The 27,204-nt window shown below is 49.0% G+C and overlaps 1 protein-coding gene across 1 annotated transcript in view; it reads right to left on the bottom strand.

Moving 5' to 3' along the window:
- The window catches only part of LOC139422348 (protein tweety homolog 2-like), a 73,794-nt gene that overhangs the window by 6,500 nt on the left and 40,090 nt on the right, over positions 1–27,204 (bottom strand). The window contains exons 4-12 of the mRNA XM_071173550.1: positions 21,495–21,715; positions 13,957–14,052; positions 11,085–11,157; positions 5,295–5,364; positions 3,621–3,676; positions 2,907–2,999; positions 1,887–1,979; positions 1,511–1,653; positions 640–825 (exon numbers count right to left, since the gene is read on the bottom strand). Coding sequence (XP_071029651.1) covers positions 640–825; positions 1,511–1,653; positions 1,887–1,979; positions 2,907–2,999; positions 3,621–3,676; positions 5,295–5,364; positions 11,085–11,157; positions 13,957–14,052; positions 21,495–21,715 — 1,031 coding nt within the window. The remainder of the gene's footprint in view (positions 1–639; positions 826–1,510; positions 1,654–1,886; positions 1,980–2,906; positions 3,000–3,620; positions 3,677–5,294; positions 5,365–11,084; positions 11,158–13,956; positions 14,053–21,494; positions 21,716–27,204) is intronic.

Below are 27,204 nucleotides of genomic sequence, written 5' to 3'. Positions count from 1 at the left end.
ATGGACATAGATACGGACAGGGACACGCAGACCTGGACACAGATTCGGACAGGGACACGCAGACCTGGACACAGATACGGACAGGGACACGCAGACCTGGACACAGATACGGACAGGGACACGCAGACCTGGACACAGATACGGACAGGGACACGCAGACCTGGACACAGATACGGACAGGGACACGCAGACCTGGACACAGATTCGGACAGGGACAAGCAGACCTGGATACAGATTCGGACAGGGACAAGCAGACCTGGACACAGATTCGGACAGGGACACGCAGACCTGGACACAGATTCGGACAGGGACAAGCAGACCTGGACACAGATACGGACAGGGACACGCAGACCTGGACACAGATACGGACAGGGACACGCAGACCTGGACACAGACATGGACAGGGACACGCAGACACATGGACACAGATACGGACAGGGACACGCAGACCTGGACACAGATTCGGACAGGGACACGCAGACCTGGACACAGATACGGACAGGGACACGCAGACCTGGACACAGATACGGACAGGGACACGCAGACCTGGACACAGATACGGACAGGGACACGCAGACCTGGACACAGATACGGACAGGGACACGCAGACACCCTACCGCACCTCCTCTCTCTACTTACATGTACTCTGAGGTGGGGAGGATGGCGGCAGTCTGTGGTGGAGGGTGTGGACTGGCCTGGCTGTCCAGACTGCTGCTGTAGCTACAGAAGCTGTGTACATGGCTGGCTCTACTGGGGTTGAAGGTCATATGACGGGCCTGGGGGTTAAACGGATCCTCCTCATCGATGTCGTCATAGGCCCTGTCCCTGAGATCACCACAGGGGAGAGCACAGTCAGTCAGAGCCAGGCTTTCTGTTAGTTTAATTTCAAGGAAGGGCACAATGGGGCCCAAAGCAACATCCAGGCCCTCTAGCATCAACATCCAGGTCCTCTAGCATCAACATCCAGGCCCTCTAGCATCAACATCCAGGCCCTCTAGCATCAACATCCAGGTCCTCTAGCATCAACATCCAGGTCCTCTAGCATCAACATCCAGGCCCTCTAGCATCAACATCCAAGCCCTCTAGCATCAACATCCAGGCCCTCTAGCATCAACATCCAGGCCCTCTAGCACACAGGAGGTTGGTGACACCTTGATTGGGGAGGACAGGCTCATGGTATTGGCTGGAGCTGGAGTCGGTGGAATTCTATGAAGTACATCAAACACATGGTTTCCATGGTTTCCAGGTGTTTGATGCCATTCCATTTGCTCTGTTTCCAGACATCATTATGAGCCGTCCTCCCCTCAGCAGCCTCCACTGGTCTAACATCAACATGGTTCATTGAAACCTATAAACACGAAAGAACCACTAGAGCAAACATCTTTTAGGCCGTGAATCTCCCAGTCCTTATTTGGTTAGGTTTAGGCGTAAAGGTCAAGGGTGGGGTTGGGGATGTGGTTACAGGTAGGTTGAACACACATAGACAGGATACAGTGTTACCAGTGCCTACCTGCTGGTGATGAGGGTCCATGCCCGGGGGATGGCACACAGCATGGCACAGAAGGCACTGACCGACAGCAGAGAGAAGAGGCAGAGGTAGAGGAGACCCTCCACCCCGTCATAGCACACCCCCATCAGACCATCCAGGTAGTTCTACAACACAACATACCCTCACTGTTACCCTCACTGTTAAGGTTATAACTCCTTTTCTATTTCTGGTATAGTCACAAAGTGGAGTGTTGCGAGATAATAGTTTTGGGTGGATTTCAAAGAACCTAAGAGCACCTTTTGTCTTTTCATTCAAGTGTCTCTGGGTATGTTCTCATTCTACAGACGCATTCTGACCGTAACCATGACGTCCTCTCGTGTCAGGGTAATCATCTCACCTTATGGAGCCCCCTGCAGTCTAGCAGGGCTGTTAACTGGTTCAGGTTGAACTCTGTAGAGTTCAGCAGGCGCTGGATGCCCAGAAGATCTCTCTGTAGACAAGGTATAAAGACAGTGTGAGGAAAAACACTCCTGTAACACTATGTATCCTCCTGTAGCACTATGTGTCCTCCTGTAACACTATGTGTCCTCCTGTAGCACTGTGTCCTCCTGTAGCACTATGTGTCCTCCTGTAACACTATGTGTGCTCCTGTAGCACTATGTATCCTCCTGTAGCACTATGTGATCTCCTGTAGCACCATGTGTCCTCCTGTAACTCTATGTGTCCTCCAGTAACACTATGTGTCCTCCTGTAACTCCATGTGTCCTCCTGTAACTCTATGCGTCCTCCTGTAGCACTATGTGTCCTCCTGTAGCATTATGTGTCCTCCTGTAGCACTATGTGTCCTCCTGTAACACTATGTGTCCTCCTGTAACTCCATGTGTCCTCCTGTAACTCCATGTGTCCTCCTGTAACTCTATGCGTCCTCCTGTAGCACTATGTGTCCTCCTGTAGCACTATGTGTCCTCCTGTAGCACTATGTGTCCTCCTGTAACACTATGTGTCCTCCTGTGGCACTATGTGTCCTCCTGTAACTCCATGTGTCCTCCTGTAACTCCATGTGTCCTCCTGTAACTCTATGCGTCCTCCTGTAGCACTATGTGTCCTCCTGTAGCACTATGTGTCCTCCTGTAGCACTATGTGTCCTCCTAGCTCCACTAGTCTAAGGATAACATGTCATTATTCCATACACAGTGGCACAGAGCACTAATTAACCCTAACATGTTAAACAGACATGCAGGCTTTGAGAATTCCTCTCCAGGAGGGCTTTAACAGCGTTTTAACACTCTGTCCTTACACGTTGAGAAGAGAACATTGTCACCATGAGCACCAGATGTTGAGCTCCATAGAGATCTATGTACTGAATATAATAAATATAATGCTATTTCTATGTTGACGGCTGCTCCATCCCCCCCACCTCAGCAGTAGGGAAGACAGGTACAGAGAACTGCAGTAGTCCTTGTATCTGGATCTGCATGGTGGTCAGAGACCTCTGGAAGATAGTCAGAGACTGACACGCACACACACACACACACACCACATGCACACACACACAAATTGTAGAGTCAAAGTTGTGTGGAAACATGAGTGAAAATAAGTCATAAAGTGTGTCATTATGGACACTTAATGGAGGACACGTTCATTTCAGATGGAGGGCCCCAGATTATCCGGATCACCGCCCCCCCCCCCCCCCCCCCCCCCTCTGATCCCTAGCACAAATAACAGACAATATTTCCATTGGCTCAGCCATAAGAGGGCACATTATCCGTGTCTACTTAACAAGGCATTACACAAAGCTTTAAATGGATACTGCTGTGTGTGTGTGTGTGTGTGTGTGTGTGTGTGTGTGTGTGTGTGTGTGTGTGTGTCTGGACTGTGTAGTCCTTGAGGCAGACTATACACACGGTCTATGTCTACACCCCACGCATGATCTCCAAATCCCACAGATAAAATGGACTTGGATCAAAGTGTATTTTTGTTATGGGCTTGAAGTCATTAAATTAGTAGCGCTGTTTGTTTTAATCCCCAGACGTTTTCATTAACATCTGCTTCTGAACTAATCAAACTAATGAAGGAAAACTACTTTTAAAACTACTAATATCATTAATGTGTTAGAACGTGATTTCAGTACCTGTTGGAAAGGGTTGGGTAGACTCTGACTGCAATACAGGTAGTAGTGTGTCACTTCTGTTAGGAGGAGAGAGAGGAGAGAGAGAGAGAGGGGGGGAGAGAGCAAGAGAGAGGGAGAGGGGGAGAGTGTTAGAGGAGAGAGAGAGGAGAGAGAGAGGGGGGAGAGAGAGTGTGAGAGAATGAGAGAGGGACAGGGAAAGAGAGGGGAGGGAGATTGGAGAGCATGAGAGAGAGAGCGGGAGAAGAGAGAGAGAGAGAGAGAGAGAGAGAGAGAGAGAGAGAGAGTCAAACAACCAAATCTCATCCCAATGAAGATGAACCCAAACACACACTGTGCTAATTATGTTAATTAATTTTAGAAAGAAAAGACAACATAAACACATCTTAACATGTAGGATTTGCTCTGAAACAGTGGTTCTATCTGGCCAGTGGTTCTATCTGGCCAGTGGTTCTATCTGGCCAGTGGTTCTATCTGGCCAGTGGTTCTATCTGGCCAGTGGTTCTATCTGGCCAGTGGTTCTATCTGGCCAGTGGTTCTATCTGGCCAGTGGTTATATCTGATCAGTGGTTATATCTGGACAGTGGTTCAGTCTGACCAGTGATTCTATCTGACCAGTGGTTCAGTCTGACCAGTGATTCTATCTTGGCAGTGGTTCTATCTGACCAGTGGTTCTATCTGGCCAGTGGTTATATCTGACCAGTGATTCTGTTTGACCAGTGGTTCTATCTGGCCAGTGGTTATATCTGGCCAGTGGTTCTATCTGGCCAGTGGTTCAGTCTGACCAGTGATTCTGTCTGAACAGTGATTCAGTCTGAACAGTGATTCTGTTTGACCAGTGATTCTATCTGGCCAGGGGTTCAGTCTGACCAGTGGTTCAGTCTGACCAGTGATTCTGTTTGACCAGTGATTCTATCCTGCCAGGGGTTCAGTCTGACCAGTGATTCAGTCTGACCAGTGATTCTGTTTGACCAGTGGTCCTATCTGGCCAGTGGTTCTATCTGGCCAGTGGTTATATCTGGCCAGTGGTTCAGTCTGACCAGTGATTCTATCTGACCAGTGGTTCAGTCTGACCAGTGATTCAGTCTGACCAGTGATTCTGTTTGACCAGTGGTCCTATCTGGCCAGTGGTTCTATCTGGCCAGTGGTTATATCTGGCCAGTGGTTCAGTCTGACCAGTGATTATATCTTAGCAGTGGTTCTATCTGACCAGTGGTTCTATCTGGCCAGTGGTTATATCTGACCAGTGATTCTGTTTGACCAGTGGTTCTATCTGGCCAGTGGTTATATCTGGCCAGTGGTTCTATCTGGCCAGTGGTTCAGTCTGACCAGTGATTCTGTCTGAACAGTGATTCAGTCTGAACAGTGATTCTGTTTGACCAGTGATTCTATCTGACCAGTGGTTCAGTCTGACCAGTGATTCAGTCTGACCAGTGATTCTGTTTGACCAGTGGTCCTATCTGGCCAGTGGTTCTATCTGGCCAGTGGTTATATCTGGCCAGTGGTTCAGTCTGACCAGTGATTCTATCTGACCAGTGGTTCAGTCTGACCAGTGATTCAGTCTGACCAGTGATTCTGACCAGTGTGAGCCAGTGTGGACTGTGAAGATAACTTGCATAAATCCCTGTGTTAGTCTGTTATTAGTCAAACTTAAACTTAAACTTGAAGGTACTTCACCTGCACTGAGGAACTCCTTGGTCCTGTTTGCTATGAACTTGTCTGGAGACACACAGAAGTCACTGGTGCCCTGAAGGGGAAACAAGATAATATACTGTCAGAAGTTACTGATGCCCTGCAGGGGAAACAAGATAATATACTGTCAGAAGTTACTGGTGCCCTGAAGGGGAAACAAGATAATGTACTGTCAGAAGATACTGATGCCCTGCAGGGGAAACAAGATAATATACTGTCAGAAGTTACTGGTGCCCTGAAGGGGAAACAAGATAATATACTGTCAGAAGTCACCGGTGCCCTGAAGGGAAAACAAGATAATATACTGTCAGAAGTTACTGGTGCCCTGAAGGGGAAACAAGATAATATACTGTCAGAAGTTACTGGTGCCCTGAAGGGGAAACAAGATAATATACTGTCAGAAGTCACCGGTGCCCTGCAGGGGAAACAAGATAATATACTGTCAGAAGTTACTGATGCCCTGCAGGGGAAACAAGATAATATACTGTCAGAAGTTACTGGTGCCCTGAAGGGGAAACAAGATAATATACTGTCAGAAGTCACCGGTGCCCTGAAGGGGGAAACAAGATAATATACTGTCAGAAGTTACTGGTGCCCTGAAGGGGAAACAAGATAATATACTGTCAGAAGTTACTGGTGCCCTGAAGGGGAAACAAGATAATATACTGTCAGAAGTTACTGGTGCCCTGAAGGGGAAACAAGATAATATACTGTCAGAAGTTACTGGTGCCCTGAAGGGGAAACAAGATAATATACTGTCAGAAGTCACGGGTGCCCTGAAGGGGAAACAAGATAATATACTGTCAGAAGTCACGGGTGCCCTGAAGGGGAAACAAGATAATATACTGTCAGAAGTTACTGGTGCCCTGAAGGGGAAACAAGATAATATACTGTCAGAAGTTACTGGTGCCCTGCAGGGGAAACAAGATAATATACTGTCAGAAGTCACGGGTGCCCTGAAGGGGAAACAAGATAATATACTGTCAGAAGTTACTGGTGCCCTGCAGGGGAAACAAGATAATATACTGTCAGAAGTTACTGGTGCCCTGAAGGGGAAACAAGATAATATACTGTCAGAAGTTACTGGTGCCCTGCAGGGGAAACAAGATAATATACTGTCAGAAGTTACTGGTGCCCTGAAGGGGAAACAAGATAATATACTGTCAGAAGTCACTGGTGCCCTGCAGGGGAAACAAGATAATATACTGTCAGAAGTTACTGGTGCCCTGAAGGGGAAACAAGATAATATACTGTCAGAAGTTACTGGTGCCCTGAAGGGGAAACAAGATAATATACTGTCAGAAGTCACGGGTGCCCTGAAGGGGAAACAAGATAATATACTGTCAGAAGTCACAGGTGCCCTGAAGGGGAAACAAGATAATATACTGTCAGAAGTTACTGGTGCCCTGAAGGGGAAACAAGATAATATACTGTCAGAAGTTACTGGTGCCCTGCAGGGGAAACAAGATAATATACTGTCAGAAGTCACGGGTGCCCTGAAGGGGAAACAAGATAATATACTGTCAGAAGTTACTGGTGCCCTGCAGGGGAAACAAGATAATATACTGTCAGAAGTTACTGGTGCCCTGAAGGGGAAACAAGATAATATACTGTCAGAAGTTACTGGTGCCCTGCAGGGAAAACAAGATAATATACTGTCAGAAGTTACTGGTGCCCTGCAGGGGAAACAAGATAATATACTGTCAGAAGTTACTGATGCCCTGAAGGGGAAACAAGATAATATACTGTCAGAAGTCACCGGTGCCCTGCAGGGGAAACAAGATAATATACTGTCAGAAGTCACCGGTGCCCTGCAGGGGAAACAAGATAATATACTGTCAGAAGTTACTGGTGCCCTGAAGGGGAAACAAGATAATATACTGTCAGTGTTGGAGTTAACTCCATTCGAAATGGACAGTGATCTTACAGAACAAAGAAAATTGAGGACCCGTCATAAACACTTCAGACTCAAATCCTTTCCCAGAATCTCAATGACTGTTTTGTTTTATTTGACCGTCGATGGAGGCTGTGACAGAAAATAACATATTGTCAAAGTAAATAAACTACAGATCACACAAGAGGGCTGTTAGTAACAACAGTCTACACGCCTCTTTAACCTGTGCTGAACGTAGCAGAACCAACCATGGCATACAGTCTGTGTGTGTGTGCGTGTGTGTGTGTGTGTGTGTGTGTGTGTGTGTGTGTGTGTGTGTGTGGTTAGTGCTATCCGGGATCCTTGGGACATCCCAACCCTAAACTCTAACCATAACCCTAACCTTAACCCTTACCTCAACCATTTCACATTTCAACTTTAATGGGGTGACCTCAGAGTTAGATGTCCCAGGGAACCCAGATAGCAAGGGCCGTGCATGCGTGTGCGTGTTTGTGTGTGTAGGGAGAGAGCCTGTTGATGTGCATGCATAAGCAATTACTGGCAAGTCCAAAAAAATCCCCATCCCCATCCCCATAGAAATACAATGACATGTCTAGAAGTGTAGAGGTGATCTATATAGTCATGATCTATTGACATTATATTTCCATGACCAAATATGTATCTCCCTCTCTTGTTGTTGGGAGAGGAGGAGTTGAGGAGGAGCAATGATCTGGGTTGAGGAGGAGGAAGAACAATGATCGGGGTTGAGGAGGAACCTCCTTTTTGGCCTGCCAGTAATTGCTTATGCATGCACATCAACAGGCTGAGGGTTGAAGAGGAGGAGGAACAATGATCTGGGTTGAGGAGGAGGAGGAGGAGGAACAATATTCTGGGTTGAGGAGGAGGAGGAGGAACAATGATCTGGTTTGAGGAGGAGGGGGAACAATGATCTGGTTTGAGGAGGAGGAGGAGGAGGAACAATGATCTGGGTTGAGGAGGAGGAGGAGGAACAATGATCTGGGTTGAGGAGGAGGAGGAGAAGGAGGAGGAACAATGATCTGGTTTGAGGAGGAGAGGGAACAATGATCTGGTTTGAGGAGGTGGAGGAGGAGGAGGAGGAGGAACAATGATCTGGGTTGAGGAGGAGGAGGAACAATGATCTGGGTTGAGGAGGAGGAGGAGGAACAATGATCTGGTTTGAGGAGGAGGAGGAACAATGATCTGGTTTGAGGAGGTGGAGGAGGAGGAGGAGGAGGAACAATGATCTGGGTTGAGGAGGAGGAGGAACAATTATCTGGGTTGAGGAGGAGGAGGAGGAACAATGATCTGGGTTGAGGAGGAGGAGGAGGAACAATGATCTGGTTTGAGGAGGAGGAGGAACAATGATCTGGTTTGAGGAGGAGGAGGAACAATGATCTGTTTCGAGGACGAGGAGGAACAATGATCTTGTGGATAAACTGGTCAGTGATGTCAACATGGCATGCATTACTGTAATTCTGACTGTTGTTGTGATACTGTTGCAGGGTATTTTCTGGTCAAATAAATGTAGACTCATGATTTCCTCATGTCACTCAATCCCTCCCTCCCTCCCTCCCTCCCTCCCTCCCTCCCTCCCTCCCTCCCTCCCTCCTGCCTGTGTCAGAAGCACAGCTGCCCAGCCTCTGGATAATCCTAGTCCCATCATGCTGGCTCCTCTCTGCGATGGAGGGAGTGGGGAGAGGGATCCTGAATGGCCCTGTTATTAACAAAGTCTGTCCCATTAACCCCACTAAGACTAGACATACTGTAGACACACATACACTACATGGCCAGGAGGAGGAGGAGGAACAATGATCTGGTTTGAGGAGGAGGAGGAGGAGGAACAATGATCTGGTTTGAGTAGGAGGAGGAACAATGATCTGGTTTGAGTAGGAGGAGGAACAATGATCTGGTTTGAGTAGGAGGAGGAACAATGATTTGGGTTGAGGAGGAGGAGGAACAATGATCTGGTTTGAGTAGGAGGAGGAACAATGATCTGGTTTGAGTAGGAGGAGGAACAATGATTTGGTTTGAGTAGGAGGAGGAACAATGATTTGGGTTGAGGAGGAGGAGGAACAATGATCTGGTTTGAGTAGGAGGAGGAACAATGATTTGGGTTGAGGAGGAGGAGGAAAAATGATCTGGTTTGAGGAGGAGGAGAAGGAGGAGGAGGAGGAGGAACAGTGATCTGGGTTGAGGAGGAGGAAGAACAATGATCTGGTTTGAGGAGGAGGAGAAGGAGGAGGAGGAACAATGATCTGGGTTGAGGAGGAGGAGGAACAATGATCTGGTTTGAGGAGGAGGAGGAGGAACAATGATTTGGGTTGAGGAGGAGGAGGAACAATGATCTGGTTCGAGGAGGAGGAACAATGATCTGGTTTGAGGAGGAGGAGGAGGAACAATAATTTGGGTTGAGGAGGAGGAGGAACAATTATCTGGTTCGAGGAGGAGGAACAATGATCTGGTTCGAGGAGGAGGAACAATGATCTGGTTTGAGGAGGAGGAGAAGGAGGAGGAGGAACAATGATCTGGTTGGAGGAGGAGGAGGAGGAGGAACAATGATCTGGGTTGAGGAGGAGGAGGAGGAGGAGGAACAATGATCTGGTTTGAGGAGGAGCGGGAACAATGATCTTGTGGATAAACTGGTCAGTGATGTCAACATGGCATGTATTACTGTAATTCTGACTGTTGTTGTGATACTGTTGCAGGGTATTTTCTGGTCAAATAAATGTAGACTCATGATTTCCTTATGTCGCTCAATCCCTCCTCTCCCTCCCTCCTCTCTCCTCCCTCCCTCTCCCTCCTCTCTCTCCCTCCCTCCCTCCCTCCCTCCCTCCCTCCCTCCCTCCCTCCCTCCCTCCCTCCCCCTCTCCCTCCCTCTCTCCCTCCCTCCTGCATGCGTCAGAAGCACAGCTGCCCAGCCTCTGGATAATCCTAGTCCCATCATGCTGGCTCCTCTCTGCGATGGAGGGAGTGGGGAGAGGGATCCTGAATGGCCCTGTTATTAACAAAGTCTGCCCTATTAACCCCACTAAGACTAGACATACTGTAGACACATACACTACATGGCCAGTATGTGGACACCTGCTCCTCAAACATCTCATTCCAAAATCATGGGCATTAATATGGAGTTGGTCCCCCCTTTGCTGCTATAACAGCTACCACTCTTCTGGGAAGACCTTCCACTAGATGTTGGAACATTGCTGTGGGGACTACACTTCAGCCACAAGAGCAATAGTGAGGTCGGGCACTGATGTTGGGTGATTAGGCCTGGCTCGCAGTCGGTGTTCCAATTCATCCCAAAGGTGTTCGATGGAGTTGAGGTCAGGCTCTGTGCAAGCCAGTCAAGTTCTTCCAGCTTGTGCGGCCTACCACTTTGTGGCTGAGCCGTTGTTGCTCCTAGACGTTTCCACTTCACAATAACAGCACTTACGGTTGACCAGGGCAGTGCTAGCAGGGCAGACATTTAATGAACTGCCTTGGAGGAAAGGTATCATCCTATGACGGTGTCACATTGAAAGTCACTGAGCTCTTCATTAAATCCATTCTACTGCCAATGTTTGTATATGGTGTATGTATGGATGTATGCTCGACTTTATATACCTGTCAGCAATGGGTGTGGCTGAACTACCTGAATACACTCATTTGAAAGGGTGTCCACATACTTTTGCATAGATAGTGTATGTGTAGGACAGGTCATAGTTTGGTTGTTATCTGGCCAGACAATCAGATTATAACCAGTGAAAGACGTAAAAAAAACTATAATTTTGCAATCAGAACACAACCTGACCATGACATCACTAAAGACATAAGAATGAGATAACTTGAATCAGTTTTTTTAATTCGAACATGTTTGGCGATGACGGGACAGAACAGACACTCACCACGGCAGTAGCAGTGCCTGCTCCTAGTGATGCCCAGCTCAGGACCAGAGATATCACCCCAAACACCATGATCCTGAAACAGAGAGAGAGAGAGAGAGAGAGAGAGAGAGAGAGAGAGAGAGAGAGAGAGAGAGAGAGAGAGAGAGAGAGAGAAACAGGGCGAGGTAGAGAGAAAGCGAGAAAGAGAGAAACAGGGCAAGGTAGAGAGAGAGAGAAAGAGAAACAGGGAGAGGTAGAGAGAGAGAGAAAGAAAGAAACAGGGAGAGGTAGAGAGAGAGAAAGAGAGAGAGAGAGAGAAAGAGAGAAACGGGGAGAGGTAGGGAGAGAGAAAGAGAGAGAGAGAGAAACAGGGAGAGGTAGAGAGAGAGCGAAAGAGCAAGACAGAAAGAGAGAAACAGGGAGAGGTAGAGAGAGAGAGACAGAAAGAGAGAAACAGGGAGAGGTAGAGAGAGAGAGACAGAAAGAGAGAAACATGGAGAGATAGAGAGAGAGAGACAGAAAGAGAGAAACAGGGAGAGGTAGAGAGAGAGAGACAGAAAGAGAGAAACATGGAGAGATAGAGAGAGAAAGAGAGAAACAGGGAGAGGTAGAGAGAGAGAGACAGAAAGAGAGAAACAGGGAGAGGTAGAGAGAGAGAGACAGAAAGAGAGAAACAGGGAGAGGTAGAGAGAGAGAGACAGAAAGAGAGAAACATGGAGAGATAGAGAGAGAAAGAGAGAAACAGGGAGAGGTAGAGAGAGAGAGACAGAAAGAGAGAAACAGGGAGAGGTAGAGAGAGAGAGACAGAAAGAGAGAAACAGGGAGAGGTAGAGAGAGAGAAAGAGAGAAACAGGGAGAGGTAGAGAGAGAGAGAGAATCAGGAAGGGGTAGAGAGAGAGAAAGAGAGAAACAGGGAGATGTAGAGAGAGAGACAGAAAGAGAGAAACAGGGAGATGTAGAGAGAGAGAAAGAGAGAAACAGGGAGAGGTAGAGAGAGAGACAGAAAGAGAGAAACAGGGAGAGGTAGAGAGAGAGAGACAGAAAGAGAGAAACAGGGAGAGGTAGAGAGAGACAGAAAGAGAGAAACAGGGAGAGGTAGAGAGAGATAAAGACAGAAACAGGGAGAGGTAGAGAGAGAAAGAGAGAAACAGGGAGAGGTAGAGAGAGAGAGAAAGAGAGAAACAGGGAGAGGTAGAGAGAGAGAAAGAGAGAAACAGGGAGAGGTAGAGAGAGAAGACAGAAAGAGAGAAACAAGCAGCGGTAGAGAGAGAGAGAGAGAGAGAGAGAAACAGGGAGAGGTAGAGAGAGAGAGAAAGAGAGAAATAGGGAGAGGTAGAGAGAGAAGACAGCAGCAGAAAGATAAATAGATTGAGTAAGAAAGCAAAGGGCTCCCAGATGGTTGTTAAAAGGCTGGGGATGGTTTCAGCTCATATCTCTCCTCTGGTAGTCTTACAGCAGCAGTAGAGTGGCTGAAAGCTCTTGATAATGAGTTAAGGGTATAGTAGTACACATACTGGAGAGCAGGCCGGTCGATAGACATTAGTGGACACCATCAGAGAGAAGAAGAGAAGTCTTCAGCAGAACTGTTCAACATCACTGGTACAGTCAGACACAGACATATTAAAGGGGAATGAGATATGAGGACAATTACTGGGATGTTGTTGACTTGTTTAAACTTTGCTGCTGGACACAGATATTGAATAGTGAGGTGTTTTCTTGTCAAGTTTTGTGTCAAGTCTATATAACTGGGCTATTGTGTCCATTGTCCAGAGGGGGTAAGAAACCACCTCTACAGTAACCTACTGTATGTGGTTGGTAGTCATCTCAGAACTACAGTAACTTACTGTATGTGGTTGGTAGTCACCTCAGAACTACAGTAACTGTTACTGTATGTGGTTGGTAGTCACCACAGCTCTACAGTAACTTACTGTATGTGGTTGGTAGTCACCTCAGAACTACAGTAACTGTTACTGTATGTGGTTGGTAGTCATCTCATCTCTACAGTAAACTACTGTATGTGGTTGGTAGTCATCTCAGCTCTACAGTAACCTACTGTATGTGGTTGGTAGTCACCTCAGAACTACAGTAACTGTTACTGTATGTGGTTGGTAGTCACCTCAGAACTACAGTAACTGTTACTGTATGTGGTTGGTAGTCATCTCATCTCTACAGTAACCTACTGTATGTGGTTGGTAGTCATCTCAGAACTACAGTAACTTACTGTATGTGGTTGGTAGTCACCTCAGAACTACAGTAACTGTTACTGTATGTGGTTGGTAGTCACCACAGCTCTACAGTAACTTACTGTATGTGGTTGGTAGTCACCTCAGAACTACAGTAACTGTTACTGTATGTGGTTGGTAGTCATCTCATCTCTACAGTAACCTACTGTATGTGGTTGGTAGTCATCTCAGCTCTACAGTAACCTACTGTATGTGGTTGGTAGTCACCTCAGAACTACAGTAACTGTTACTGTATGTGGTTGGTAGTCACCTCAGAACTACAGTAACTGTTACTGTATGTGGTTGGTAGTCACCTCAGCTCTACAGTAACTTACTGTATGTGGTTAGTAGTCACCTCAGAACTACAGTAACTGTTACTGTATGTGGTTGGTAGTCATCTCAGAACTACAGTAACTTACTGTATGTGGTTGGTAGTCACTTCAGAACTACAGTAACTGACTGTATGTGGTTGGTAGTCACCTCAGAACTACAGTAACTTACTGTACGTGGTTGGTAGTCACCTCAGAACTACAGTAACTTACTGTACGTGGTTGGTAGTCGTCTCAGGGGAGATGGGTGATGAGATAATATGTGTTAATGTGTCTGTGTTAAAACCTGTCCATATCTGCTGATCAGCTCTACACAGAGCAGAGTGGGTACCAGTTACTTACATGGTGAGTAGCCACCGGGACTGCTTTGCCACCCCCAGACAGGCCACCAGGCATATAACCAGGTCTAGGATCAGCAGTAGCAGGTAGGTCAGCCACCTAGAGAACAGAGAGGGCACAGTGTTACAGGTCTAGGATCAGCAGTAGCAGATAGGTCAGCCACCTAGAGAACAGAGAGGGCACAGTGTTACAGGTCTAGGATCAGCAGTAGCAGATAGGTCAGCCACCTAGAGAACAGAGAGGGCACAGTGTTACAGGTCTAGGATCAGAAGTAGCAGGTATGTAGCCACCTAGAGAACAGAGAGGGCACAGTGTTACAGGTCTAGGATCAGCAGTAGCAGATAGGTCAGCCACCTAGAGAACAGAGAGGGCACAGTGTTACAGGTCTAGGATCAGCAGTAGCAGGTAGGTCAGTCACCTAGAGAACAGAGAGGGCACAGTGTTACAGGTCTAGGATCAGCAGTAGCAGATAGGTCAGCCACCTAGAGAACAGAGAGGGCACAGTGTTACAGGTCTAGGATCAGCAGTAGCAGATAGGTCAGCCACCTAGAGAACAGAGAGGGCACAGTGTTACAGGTCTAGGATCAGCAGTAGCAGATAGGTCAGCCACCTAGAGAACAGAGAGGGCACAGTGTTACAGGTCTAGGATCAGCAGTAGCAGATAGGTCAGCCACCTAGAGAACAGAGAGGGCACAGTGTTACAGGTCTAGGATCAGCAGTAGCAGGTAGGTCAGCCACCTAGAGAACAGAGAGGGCACAGTGTTACAGGTCTGGGATCAGCAGTAGCAGATAGGTCAGCCACCTAGAGAACAGAGAGGGCACAGTGTTACAGGTCTGGGATCAGCAGTAGCAGATAGGTCAGCCACCTAGAAAACAGAGAGGGCACAGTGTTACAGGTCTGGGATCAGCAGTAGCAGATAGGTCAGCCACCTAGAGAACAGAGAGGGCACAGTGTTACAGGTCTGGGATCAGCAGTAGCAGATAGGTCAGCCACCTAGAGAACAGAGAGGGCACAGTGTTACAGGTCTGGGATCAGCAGTAGCAGATAGGTCAGCCACCTAGAGAACAGAGAGGGCACAGTGTTACAGGTCTAGGATCAGCAGTAGCAGGTAGGTCAGCCACCTAGAGAACAGAGAGGGCACAGTGTTACAGGTCTGGGATCAGCAGTAGCAGATAGGTCAGCCACCTAGAGAACAGAGAGGGCACAGTGTTACAGGTCTAGGATCAGCAGTAGCAGATAGGTCAGCCACCTAGAGAACAGAGAGGGCACAGTGTTACAGGTCTGGGATCAGCAGTAGCAGGTAGAAGGGAGGGGGAACGAGCACCAAAACAAAGGCGCTGCAGATATGACCCAGGTACGGAGATGAAACTAGAGGTTTCTGTCTGAACGCTTGGATCAGGTGCCTCAGAGGGAGAGAATGCCTCTATACTGTGAGTGTGATGTTTACTGTTCGGTTCTTTATTTCACCTCTGTGTGAATTGAAATTGAAAGGTTGTTTGAGTTTGAGTGAGTGAATAAATGAATGAGTAAGCAGAGTCTGTCTGTCTGTCTGTCTGTCTGTCTGTCTGTCTGTCTGTCTGTCTGTCTGTCTGTCTGTTGTCACATCTTTGTGTGTGTGTGTGTGTGTGTGTGTGTGTGTGTGTGTGTGTGTGTGTGTGTGTGTTAGTCTCTTAGTTAGATCTGCAGCAGGTCATTTCCAGTACGTTAAGTTAATAATTGAACAGGACAAATCCATGGACATAGATAATACATGTCCTACAGTGTCTCCTATAGGAACTAACCTCTCTCTCTGTCTGTCTGTCTGTCTGTCTGTCTGTCTGTCTGTCTGTCTGTCTGTCTGTCTGTCTGTCTGTCTGTCTGTCTGTCTTTCTTCTATGTAAATGTGTATTTGCAGTATGTGTGTGTGTGTGTGTGTGTGTGTGTGTGTGTGTGTGTGTGTGTGTGTGTGTGTGTGTGTGTGTGTGTGTGTGTGTGTGTGTGTGTGTGTGTGTGTGTGTGTGGTGTCCACATAAAGCCACGTTTCCACTGCACTGGCCCCTGTGGAAAAATCATGAAGCTTCTATCTTTCAATAAGAGGGATGTTGAGGTCAAAGTGCAAACCTACAGTCACTTCTAGCGCTATTGTGACATCATACTTGGCGAACTGGGGGAGAATCCATAGTGTGAGATCGTCTTGAAACGGCCATTTGGAATGGAATGGGCCCCAAACCACTTATCTGTTTGGTAACCCCACACCACGATAGCCTGCAGTAAATTGACCACACATATCTTTATAGAGAAGAGACTGGGTGGGTGAGGAGCAGCACTAAGCGATCGCTATGCTATTACATTTGTCTGGAGAAATGTCTGTATAAATGCAGACAAATGTGTTTTAATGAAAGGAAGCAAAGGAGAAAGTGAGAGAGAGAAAGAGAGAGAGGTAGGAGGTGGGAGTGGGAGTGAGAGTGAGAGAAAGAGAGAGAGGTAGGAGTGGGAGTGAGAGAAAGAGAGAGAGGTAGGGGGTGGGAGTGGGAGTGAGAGAGAGAAAGAGACAGAGGTAGGAGGTGGGAGTGGGAGTGAGAGAGAGAAAGAGAGAGGTAGGAGGTGGGAGTGGGAGTGAGAGTGAGAGAAAGAGAGAGAGGTAGGAGGTGGGAGTGGGAGTGAGAGTGAGAGAAAGAGAGAGGTAGGGGGTGAGAGTGAGAGAAAGAGAGAGAGGTATGGGATTTTTTTTTTTTTTTTTTTTTTTTTTTTTTTTTACCTTTATTTAACCAGGCAAGTCAGTTAAGAACAAATTCTTATTTTCAATGACGGCCTGGGAACAGTGGGTTAACTGCCTGTTCAGGGGCAGAACAACAGATGGGAGTGAGAGTGAGGGTGGGAGTGAGAGTGAGAGAGAGAAAGAGAGAGAGGTAGGGGGTGGGAGTGGGAGTGAGATAGAGAAAGAGAGAGAGGTAGGAGGTGGGGGTGGGAGTGAGAGAAAGAGAGAGAGGTAGGGGTGGGAGTGGGAGTGAGTGAGAGAAAGAGAGAGAGGTAGGGGTGGGAGTGGGAGTGAGAGAAAGAGAGAGAGGTATGGGGTGGGAGTGGGAGAAAGAGAGAGAGAGAGAGAGAGAGGTATGGGGTGGGAGTGGGAGTGAGAGTGAGAGAAAGAGAGAGAGGTAGGAGGTGGGAGTGGGAGTGAGAGAAAGAGAAAGAGAGAGAGGTAGGTGGTGGGAGTGGGAGTGAGAGTGAGAGTGAGAGAAAGAGAGAGAGGTAGGAGGTGGGAGTGGGAGTGAGAGTGAGAGAAAGAGAGAGAGGTAGGAGGTGGGAGTGAGAGAAAGAGAGAGAGGTATGGGGTGGGAGTGGGAGAAAGAGAGAGAGAGAGGTATGGGGTGGGAGTGGGAGTGAGAGTGAGAGAAAGAGAGAGAGGTAGGAGGTGGGACTGGGAGTGAGAGAAAGAGAAAGAGAGAGAGGTAGGTGGTGGGAGTGGGAGTGAGAGTGAGAGTGAGAGAAAGAGAGAGAGGTAGGAGGTGGGAGTGGGAGTGAGAGTGAGAGAAAGAGAGAGAGGTAGGAGGTGGGAGTGAGAGAAAGAGAGAGAGGTATGGGGTGGGAGTGGGAGAAAGAGAGAGAGGTATGGGGTGGGAGTGGGAGTGAGAGTGAGAGAAAGAGAGAGAGGTAGGAGGTGGGAGTGGGAGTGGGAGTAAGAGTGAGAAAAAGAGAGAGAGGGAGGGGTGGGAGTGAGAGTGAGAGAGAGAAAGAGAGAGAGGTAGGGGGTGGGAGTGGGAGTGAGATAGAGAAAGAGAGAGAGGTAGGAGGTGGGGGTGGGAGTGAGAGAAAGAGAGAGAGGTAGGGGTGGGAGTGGGAGTGAGTGAGAGAAAGAGAGAGAGGTAGGGGTGGGAGTGGGAGTGAGAGAAAGAGAGAGAGGTATGGGGTGGGAGTGGGAGAAAGAGAGAGAGAGAGAGAGGTATGGGGTGGGAGTGGGAGTGAGAGTGAGAGAAAGAGAGAGAGGTAGGAGGTGGGAGTGGGAGTGAGAGAAAGAGAAAGAGAGAGAGGTAGGTGGTGGGAGTGGGAGTGAGAGTGAGAGTGAGAGAAAGAGAGAGAGGTAGGAGGTGGGAGTGGGAGTGAGAGTGAGAGAAAGAGAGAGAGGTAGGAGGTGGGAGTGAGAGAAAGAGAGAGAGGTATGGGGTGGGAGTGGGAGTGAGAGAGAGAGGTATGGGGTGGGAGTGGGAGTGAGAGTGAGAGAAAGAGAGAGAGGTAGGAGGTGGGAGTGGGAGTGAGAGAAAGAGAGAGAGGTAGGGGTGGGAGTGGGAGTGAGTGAGAGAAAGAGAGAGAGGTAGGGGTGGGAGTGGGAGTGAGAGAAAGAGAGAGAGGTATGGGGTGGGAGTGGGAGAAAGAGAGAGAGAGAGAGAGGTATGGGGTGGGAGTGGGAGTGAGAGTGAGAGAAAGAGAGAGAGGTAGGAGGTGGGAGTGGGAGTGAGAGAAAGAGAAAGAGAGAGAGGTAGGTGGTGGGAGTGGGAGTGAGAGTGAGAGTGAGAGAAAGAGAGAGAGGTAGGAGGTGGGAGTGGGAGTGAGAGTGAGAGAAAGAGAGAGAGGTAGGAGGTGGGAGTGAGAGAAAGAGAGAGAGGTATGGGGTGGGAGTGGGAGTGAGAGAGAGAGGTATGGGGTGGGAGTGGGAGTGAGAGTGAGAGAAATAGAGAGAGGTAGGAGGTGGGAGTGGGAGTGAGAGTGAGAGTGAGAGAAAGAGAGAGAGGTAGGGGGTGGGAGTGGGAGTAAGAGTGAGAAAAAGAGAGAGAGGTAGGGGGTGGGAGTGAGAGTGAGAGAGAGAAAGAGAGAGAGGTAGGGGGTGGGAGTGGTAGTGAGATAGAGAAAGAGAGAGAGGTAGGAGGTGGGGGTGGGAGTGAGAGAAAGAGAGAGAGGTAGGGGTGGGAGTGGGAGTGAGTGAGAGAAAGAGAGAGAGGTAGGGGTGGGAGTGGGAGTGAGAGAAAGAGAGAGGTATGGGGTGGGAGTGGGAGAAAGAGAGAGAGAGAGAGAGGTATGGGGTGGGAGTGGGAGTGAGAGTGAGAGAAAGAGAGAGAGGTAGGAGGTGGGAGTGGGAGTGAGAGAAAGAGAAAGAGAGAGAGGTAGGTGGTGGGAGTGGGAGTGAGAGTGAGAGTGAGAGAAAGAGAGAGAGGTAGGAGGTGGGAGTGAGAGTGAGAGAAAGAGAGAGAGGTAGGAGGTGGGAGTGAGAGAAAGAGAGAGAGGTATGGGGTGGGAGTGGGAGAAAGAGAGAGAGGTATGGGGTGGGAGTGGGAGTGAGAGTGAGAGAAAGAGAGAGAGGTAGGAGGTGGGAGTGGGAGTGAGAGTGAGAGTGAGAGAAAGAGAGAGAGGTAGGGGGTGGGAGTGGGAGTAAGAGTGAGAAAAAGAGAGAGAGGTAGGGGGTGGGAGTGAGAGTGAGAGAGAGAAAGAGAGAGAGGTAGGGGGTGGGAGTGGGAGTGAGATAGAGAAAGAGAGAGAGGTAGGAGGTGGGGGTGGGAGTGAGAGAAAGAGAGAGAGGTAGGGGTGGGAGTGGGAGTGAGTGAGAGAGAGAGAGAGGTATGGGGTGGGAGTGGGAGTGAGAGTGAGAGAAAGAGAGAGAAGTAGGGGGTGGGAGTGGGAGTGAGAGTGAGAGAAAGAGAGAGAGGTAGGGGGTGGGAGTGAGAGTGAGAGAAAGAGAGAGAGGTAGGGGGTGGGAGTGGGAGTGAGAGTGAGAAAAAGAGAGAGAGGTAGGGGGTGGGAGTGGGAGTGAGAGTGAGAGAAAGAGAGAGAAGTAGGGGGTGGGTGTGGAGTGAGAGTGAGAGAAAGAGAGAGAGGTAGGGGGTGGGAGTGAGAGTGAGAGAAAGAGAGAGAGGTAGGGGGTGGGAGTGGGAGTGAGAGAGAGAGGTAGGGGGTGGGAGTGGGAGTGAGAGTGAGAGAAAGAGAGAGAGGTAGGGGGTGGGAGTTGGAGTGAGAGTGAGAGAAAGAGAGAGAGGTAGGGGGTGGGAGTGGGAGTGAGAGTGAGAGAAAGAGAGAAAGGTAGGGGGTGGGAGTGAGAGTGAGAGAAAGAGATATAGGTAGGGGGTGGGAGTGGGAGTGAGAGAGAGAGGTAGGAGGTGGGAGTGGGGGTGGGAGTGAGAGTGAGAGAAAGAGAGAGAGGTAGGGGGTGGGGGTGGGAGTGAGAGTGAGAGAAAGCAAACCTCTGTATGTGTAATGTTTACTGTTAATTTTTGTTGTTTTTCACTTTATATTTTCACTTTGTATGTTGTCTACCTCACTTGCTTTGGCAATGTTAACACATGTTTCCCATGCCAATAAAGCCCTTGAATTGAATTGAATTGAGAGAGAGGTAGGGGGTGGGAGTGGGAGTGAGCGTGAGAGAAAGAGAGAGAGGTAGGGGGTGGGAGTGGGAGTGAGAGAGAGAAAGAGAGAGAGGTAGGAGGTGGGAGTGGGAGGGAGATTGAGAGAAAGAGAGAGAGGTAGGGGGTGGGAGTTGGCGTGAGAGAGAGGTAGGGGTGGGAGTGGGAGTGAGTGAGAGAAAGAGAGAGAGGTAGGGGGTGGGAGTGGGAATGAGAGTGAGAGAAAGAGAGAGAGGTAGGGGTGGGAGTGGGAGTGAGAGAACGAGAGAAAGAGAGAGAGGTAGGGGTGGGAGTGGGAGTGAGAGAGAGAAAGAGAGAGGTAGGAGGTGGGAGTGGGAGTGAGAGTGAGAGAAAGAGAGAGGTAGGGGTGGGAGTGGGAGTGAGAGAACGAGAGAAAGAGAGAGAACGAGAGAAAGAGAGAGGTAGGAGGTGGGAGTGGGAGTGAGTGAGAGAAAGAGAGAGAGGTAGGAGGTGGGAGTGAGAGAAAGAGAGAGAGGTATGGGGTGGGAGTGAGAGTGAGAGAAAGAGAGAGGTAGGAGGTGGGAGTGGGAGTGAGAGTGAGAGAAAGAGAGAGGTATGGGGTGGGAGTGGGAGTGGGAGTGAGAGAAAGAGAGAGAACGAGAGAAAGAGATAAATAAAGAGTGCCTTCCATCCCCCTCTGCCCTCAGTGAAACAACACCTCTTCAGTCCATTACTCCCAATAAGACTGATATCTGTCTGTCTGTCTGTCTGTCTGTCTGTCTGTCTGTCTGTCTGTCTGTCTGTCTCCCTGTCTATCTGCCTGTCTGCACTGACTGTCTGTCTTTCTGTCTGTCTCCTCTTCTCACCTGTAGTACTCTACGTGATCTGTCTGATCAGCGATGGCCGACAGGTCTGTCTGTCTGCCTGATCAGCGATGGCCGACAGGTCTGTCTGTCTGTCTGATCAGCGATGGCCGACAGGTCTGTCTGTCTGTCTGTCTGATCAGCGATGGCCGACAGGTCTGTCTGTCAGTCTGTCTGTCTGTCTGTCTGTCTGTCTGTCTGTCTGTTTCCTTTTCTCACCTGTAGTATTCTACGTAATCTGTCTGATCAGCGATGGCCGACAGATCTGTCTGTCTGTCTGTCTGATCAGCGATGGCCGACAGGTCTGTCTGTCAGTCTGTCTGATCAGCGATGGCCGACAGGTCTGTCTGTCTGTCTGTCTGATCAGCGATGGCCGACAGGTCTGTCTGTCTGTCTGTTTCCTCTTCTCACCTGTAGTACTCTACGTAATCTGTCTGATCAGCGATGGCCGACAGGTCCACCTTGGCCTTGCTGAGGTCCGGCATGGCGGTCAGCTGTCTGATGATGTTGTCAGCCATCTGACCCATGAACCTCAAGGCCTGGACATAGTCTCCCCGCGCAGCAAAGATCTCATCCAGACGATTCAGGTGCTGCTGCAGACCCACCTCCATACTGCCCAGAGAACTGGAGACCTGGAAGAGAGAGAGAGAGATGAGATAGAGAAGATGGAGGGCGAGAGAGAGAGAGATGAGATAGAGAAGATGGAGGGAGAGAGAGACAGATGGAGAAGGGCAGAGAGGGAGAGAGAGAGATGAGATAGAGAAAGGGAGAGAGAGAGAGAGAGAGATGGAGAAGGGGAGAGAGAGGGAGATATGTGGAGAAGGGTAGAGATGGAGAAGGGAAGAGAGGGAGAAGGGGAGAAAAAGAGAGATGGAGAAGAGAAGAGAGAGGGAGAGATATGGAGAAGGGGAAAGGGAGAGAGATGGAGAAGGGGAGAGAGGGAAAAGGGTAGACAGAGAGAGAGATTGAGAAGTGAAGAGAGAGGGAGAGATATGGAGAAGGGGAGAGAGAGGGGGAGGGAGAGGGAGAAGGGGAGAGATGGAGAAGGGGAGAGAGAGATATGGAGAAGGGAAGAGAGATGGAGAAGGGGAGAGAGAGAGAGAGAGAGAGAGAGAGAGAGAGAGAGAGAGAGAGAGAGAGAGAGAGAGAGAGAGAGAGATCGAGAAGTGAAGAGAGAGGGAGAGATATGGAGAAGGGGAGAGAGAGGCGGAGGTATGGAGAAGGGGAGAGAGGGAGAAGGAGAGAGGGAGAAGGGGAGAGAGAGATATGGAGAAGGGAAGGGAGATGGAGAAGGGGAGAGAGAGAGAGAGAGAGAGAGAGAGAGAGATATGGAGAAGGGAAGAGAGATGGAGAAGGGGAGAGAGAGAGAGAGAGAGAGATGGAGAAGGGGAGAGAGGGAGAGAGAGGGAGAGGTTATTAACATCTCATTCAGGTCTTTTACATGCTGCTGCAGAACCACCTCTATAATAGAGGGGTTCTGTTCATTAGGGTTAAAGGGAGTGTTTTTGTACTAGAGAGATAGTTAACATGACAGGACAGATTTAGGAGTCATGTACAGCTCTGTATAATGTATGTACAGCACGTACGTGTGTGTGTGTGTGTGTGTGTGTGTGTGTGTGTGTGTGTGTGTGTGTGTGTGTGTGTGTGTGTGTGTGTGTGTGTGTGTGTGTGCACCGAAGTGAATGTTGGCATGTATATGCATATCTGTGAATCTATCCATCTATCTAGTGGTTGAACACTAACAGTGTAACATACACTATAAAGACACAAGTATGTGGACACCCCTTCAAATGAGTGGATTTGGCTATTTCAGCCACACCCGTTGCTGACAGGTGACTAAAATTGAGCACAAAGCTATGCAATCTCCATAGACAAACATTGGCAGTAGAATGGCCTTACTGAAGAGTTCAGTGACTTTCAACATGGCACCACCATAGGATGCCACCTGTCCAACAAGTCAGTTCGTAAAATCTCTGCCCTGCTAGAGCTGCCCAGTTCAACTGCCCCGGCACAAAGCAAGGTCCTTACAGAATTGGTTTGTCGAGATCAGTGTGGAAGATCTTGACTGGACTGCACAGAGCCCTGACCTCAACCCCATCGAATACCTTTGGTATGAATTGGAACGCCGACTGCGAGCCAGGCCTAATCACCCAACATCAGTGCCCGACCTCACTAATGCTCTTGTGGCTGAATTGAAGCAAGTCCCCACAGCAATGTTCCAACAGTGAAAAGCCTTCCCAGAAGAGTGGATGCTGTTATAGCAGAAAAGGGGGGACCAACTCCATATTAATGTCCTTGGTTTTGGAATGAGATGTTTGAGGAGCTGGCGTCCACATTCTTTTGATGGTGTAGTGTACATAGCATACCACCCTGCATTCCACTGCTGGCTTGCCTCTGATGCTAATCAGGGCCGGTCCCTGGATGGGAGACTAGATGCTGCTGGATGTGGTGTTGGAGGGCCAGTAGAGGGACTCTTCCCTCTGGTCTAAGGAGATTCCAATGCCCCAAGGCAGTGAAGGAGACGTTGCCCTGTGTAAGGTGTCGTCTTTCAGATGGGATGTTAAACGGGTGTCCTGACTCTCTGGGGTCACTAAAGATCCCATGGCACTTATCGTAAGAGTAGAGGTGTTAACCCCGGTGTCCTGGATAAATTCCCAATCTGGCCCTCATACCATCATGGCCACTTAATCATCCTCAGCTTCCCATTGGCTCATTCATCATCCTCAGCTTCCCATTGGCTCATTCATCATCCTCAGCTTCCCATTGGCTCATTCATCCCACCTCCCCACTGTACCTCTTCCCCAGGTCGTTGGTGTAAAAGAACATGTGTTCTCAATCAACTTACCAGGTGAAATGAGGGAGTAGTGGCTCGGTTCCAACATCTACAGATGGCCACTTCTAGAGACGCTTTCACCGGCTCGGTTCCAACATCTACAGATGGCCACTTCTAGAGACGCTTTCACCGGCTCGGTTCCAACATCTACAGATGGCCACTTCTAGAGACGCTTTCACCGGCAGGGTTCCAACATCTACAGATGGCCACTTCTAGAGACGCTTTCACCGGCAGGGTTCCAACATCTACAGATGGCCACTTCTAGAGACGATTTCACCGGCAGGGTTCCAACATCTACAGATGGCCACTTCTAGAGACGCTTTCACCGGCAGGGTTCCAACATCTACAGATGGCCACTTCTAGAGACGCTTTCACCGGCAGGGTTCCAACGTGTTTCCCCGTTAAAGGACTTGACAGAGTTCTTGTTCTTGTGTCAACTACTCACAAAAAGGTCCAGGTTTGTCGCACAGACTCCAGTTGATGAATGGTTCAACCGCTGCGCCACTCGGGCGGCCTCAAATCTAATCTTAACAACTCCAAGTTATGGAGTTGGAACTGTAGAACACTTCATCTTTATAATTGAACTGAATTGGAAATCAATATTTAAACATTTCCCAGTTTATTGGAATTTATATGTAAAATAATTGACTGCAGGATTTCTTTAAAATCATTTAAACTTTCAAAAAGGGACTCGCACATCTGAGCTATCTTTGTTGTAGGTGCCTGGTAACAGATGAATAAGATGAGAAAAAACATAAACCTCTTGCTAGTATCCTTATCCACTCCGCTGTCCCTGTGCCTGGGCTGCAGTCCTCTCTCTTCCCTCTCCTCTCTACTCCCTCTCCTCTCTCCCTCTCCTCTCTCTTCCCTCTCCTCTCTCTTCCCTCTCCTCTCTCTTCCCTCTCCTCTCTACTCCCTCTCCTCTCTCCCTCTCCTCTCTCTTCCCTCTCCTCTCTCTTCCCTCTCCTCTCCTCTCTACTCCCTCTCCTCTCTCTTCCCTCTCCTCTCCTCTCCTCTCTACTCCCTCTCCTCTCTCTTCCCTCTCCTCTCCTCTCCTCTCTACTCCCTCTCCTCTCTCTTCCCTCTCCTCTCTACTCCCTCTCCTCTCTACTCCCTCTCCTCTCTCTTCCCTCTCCTCTCCACTCCCTCTCCTCTCTCTTCCCTCTCCTCTCCTCTCTACTCCCTCTCCTCTCTACTCCCTCTCCTCTCTCTTCCCTCCACTCTCTACTCCCTCTCCTCTCTACTCCCTCTCCTCTCTACTCCCTCTCCTCTCTACTCCCTCTCCTCTCCACTCCTTCTCCTCTCTACTCCCTCTCCTCTCTACTCCCTCTCCTCTCTACTCCCTCTCCTCTCTACTCCCTCTCCTCTCCACTCCTTCTCCTCTCTACTCCCTCTCCTCTCTCTTCCCTCTCCTCTCTACTCCCTCTCCTCTCTCTTCCCTCTCCTCTCTACTCTCTACTCCCTCTCCTCTCTACTCCCTCTCCTCTTTACTCCCTCTCCTCTCTCTTCCCTCCACTCTCTACTCCCTCTTCCCTCTCCTCTCTCTCCTCTCTCTACTCCCTCTTCCCTCTCCTCTCTCTCCTCTCTACTCCCTCTCCTCTCTACTCCCTCTCCTCTCTCTTCCCTCTCCTCTTTCTTCCTCACTCTGCTTCTCTCTCCTCTTCCACTCTGCTGCTCTGCTGTCCCTGTGTCTGGGCTGCAGTCCTCTGGGTCTTCAGGGAAGTCTGGTCTCTTCTTCTTCTTGTCTTCAGGTTTACAGTGATCACAGCACAGACCATCCCCAGAAGAGCACAGCCCATCAGTGAAGAGTACACTCTGTAGAACGTGGAGTTGATGCCAAACGGGTCCCACACCAGCAAGAGGGTCTTAGTTACTGAGACGCACATCCCTTCATAGAAGACAGCACACCAGTACTCCCCACTGTCCGCCAGTGAGAGGTTAGAGAGGACCAGAAAGGAGGTAGGGTGAGATGCATTCATTCGGCCAACCAAGTCTTGGGGCAAGTTTGCTAGTTGTAATCTTGTGTCCAGAATGACATCGTCCACCTGAGCAGTCCGTCTGTACCACACCACCCTGTTAGACTCAGTGAGATTAGAGTTACAGCCGAGAACAACCTCTTCTCCCTCTGAGAAAAACTCTGTGAGAGGCTCAGCCTTGGGGCACACCAGGAGAGCATAGCGTTTTGTGTATCTGTACGTTCCTTGTAACTTCTCAGAGCACCCATACCACCCTGAGTGGTTGAGCATCAGTGATGGGATGACCAGGGAGAAGTTCCCTGATGTTCTTCCGTCTGTCAGGTACATCTGCTTCCCTCCGCTAGTGAGATGACTGGGGACCCAGCTGATGTATCCAAAGCGGATACTCTCCCACCTCGTCTCTGTCCCAGTGGGGTCATCATGGTTAAAGCAGGGCAGTACAGCCTCCTCTCCTACTGAAAGAACAACATACTGTAACTTATGTCCCAGATTAAAGACCAGGCTGTAAACACAAAGCTGCCCCCCCAGTCCCATGCACCAGTAATACGACTCCAGGTCCTTTATGGTGATGTTGGCGATGTGGAGAGAGGAGCTGTTCTCAGCTAGCTGCACTCTGTTGTCTCCGTTTTCATCCTCCCTGAACCATCTGACTGTCATGTTGGCATCTTCCCTTGTGCCCTCACACTGCAACTCTACCCTGTGTCCTAAATTAACCTGCAGAATAATTTCTTCATTTGATCCACTGCAGACTAGGAGGTCCTTGCTGTCCCGGTGTGACACCCTGCCATCTGTCCAACACTCCATCCTGTACCGTCCAGAGTCTGACTGAGTGAGACTGTTGATATAGAGAAGGGATTTCTCCAGTACCAGTCGATCCCTAAACTCAGCAGCCAGGGTGGAATTCTCAAGTGGGTTTGAAGTGTTCCACAGTAGCAGGCTCTCTCCAGCTGAGGATCTTAACATCAAACAGTAGTCTTCTCCTTCATCATTAGGAATGTAAAAGGTACAGTTGTCTCCTTCATCTTTGATGTCCTGGTCTGTAAGGACAGTTCTGATTAGAACAGCCAGTTGAATGACGAGATGTATGAGCCAAGCCATTCTACTCTGAGAAGTCTGTCAAGCATGTGAATCTTATATGAGAAATTTCTGTTGTTTTCACTCTGATGATACAGTTGATCATATCTATTAATCTGAGTTTCTGGAGGCCGGAAGAGGCAGGGCAGAGTTAGCAGAGGTGTTAAAACACCACAGACGACAACATGATGCTGATGACGATGATGGAAAGAGGTGTTAAAACACCACAGAAGACAAC

This window comes from Oncorhynchus clarkii, chromosome 12 (assembly GCF_045791955.1).
Source record: "Oncorhynchus clarkii lewisi isolate Uvic-CL-2024 chromosome 12, UVic_Ocla_1.0, whole genome shotgun sequence".
NCBI lineage: Eukaryota > Metazoa > Chordata > Actinopteri > Salmoniformes > Salmonidae > Oncorhynchus > Oncorhynchus clarkii.
The sequence above is the reverse complement of the archived record's forward strand: the minus strand, read 5'-3'. Positions and strand labels throughout refer to the sequence as shown.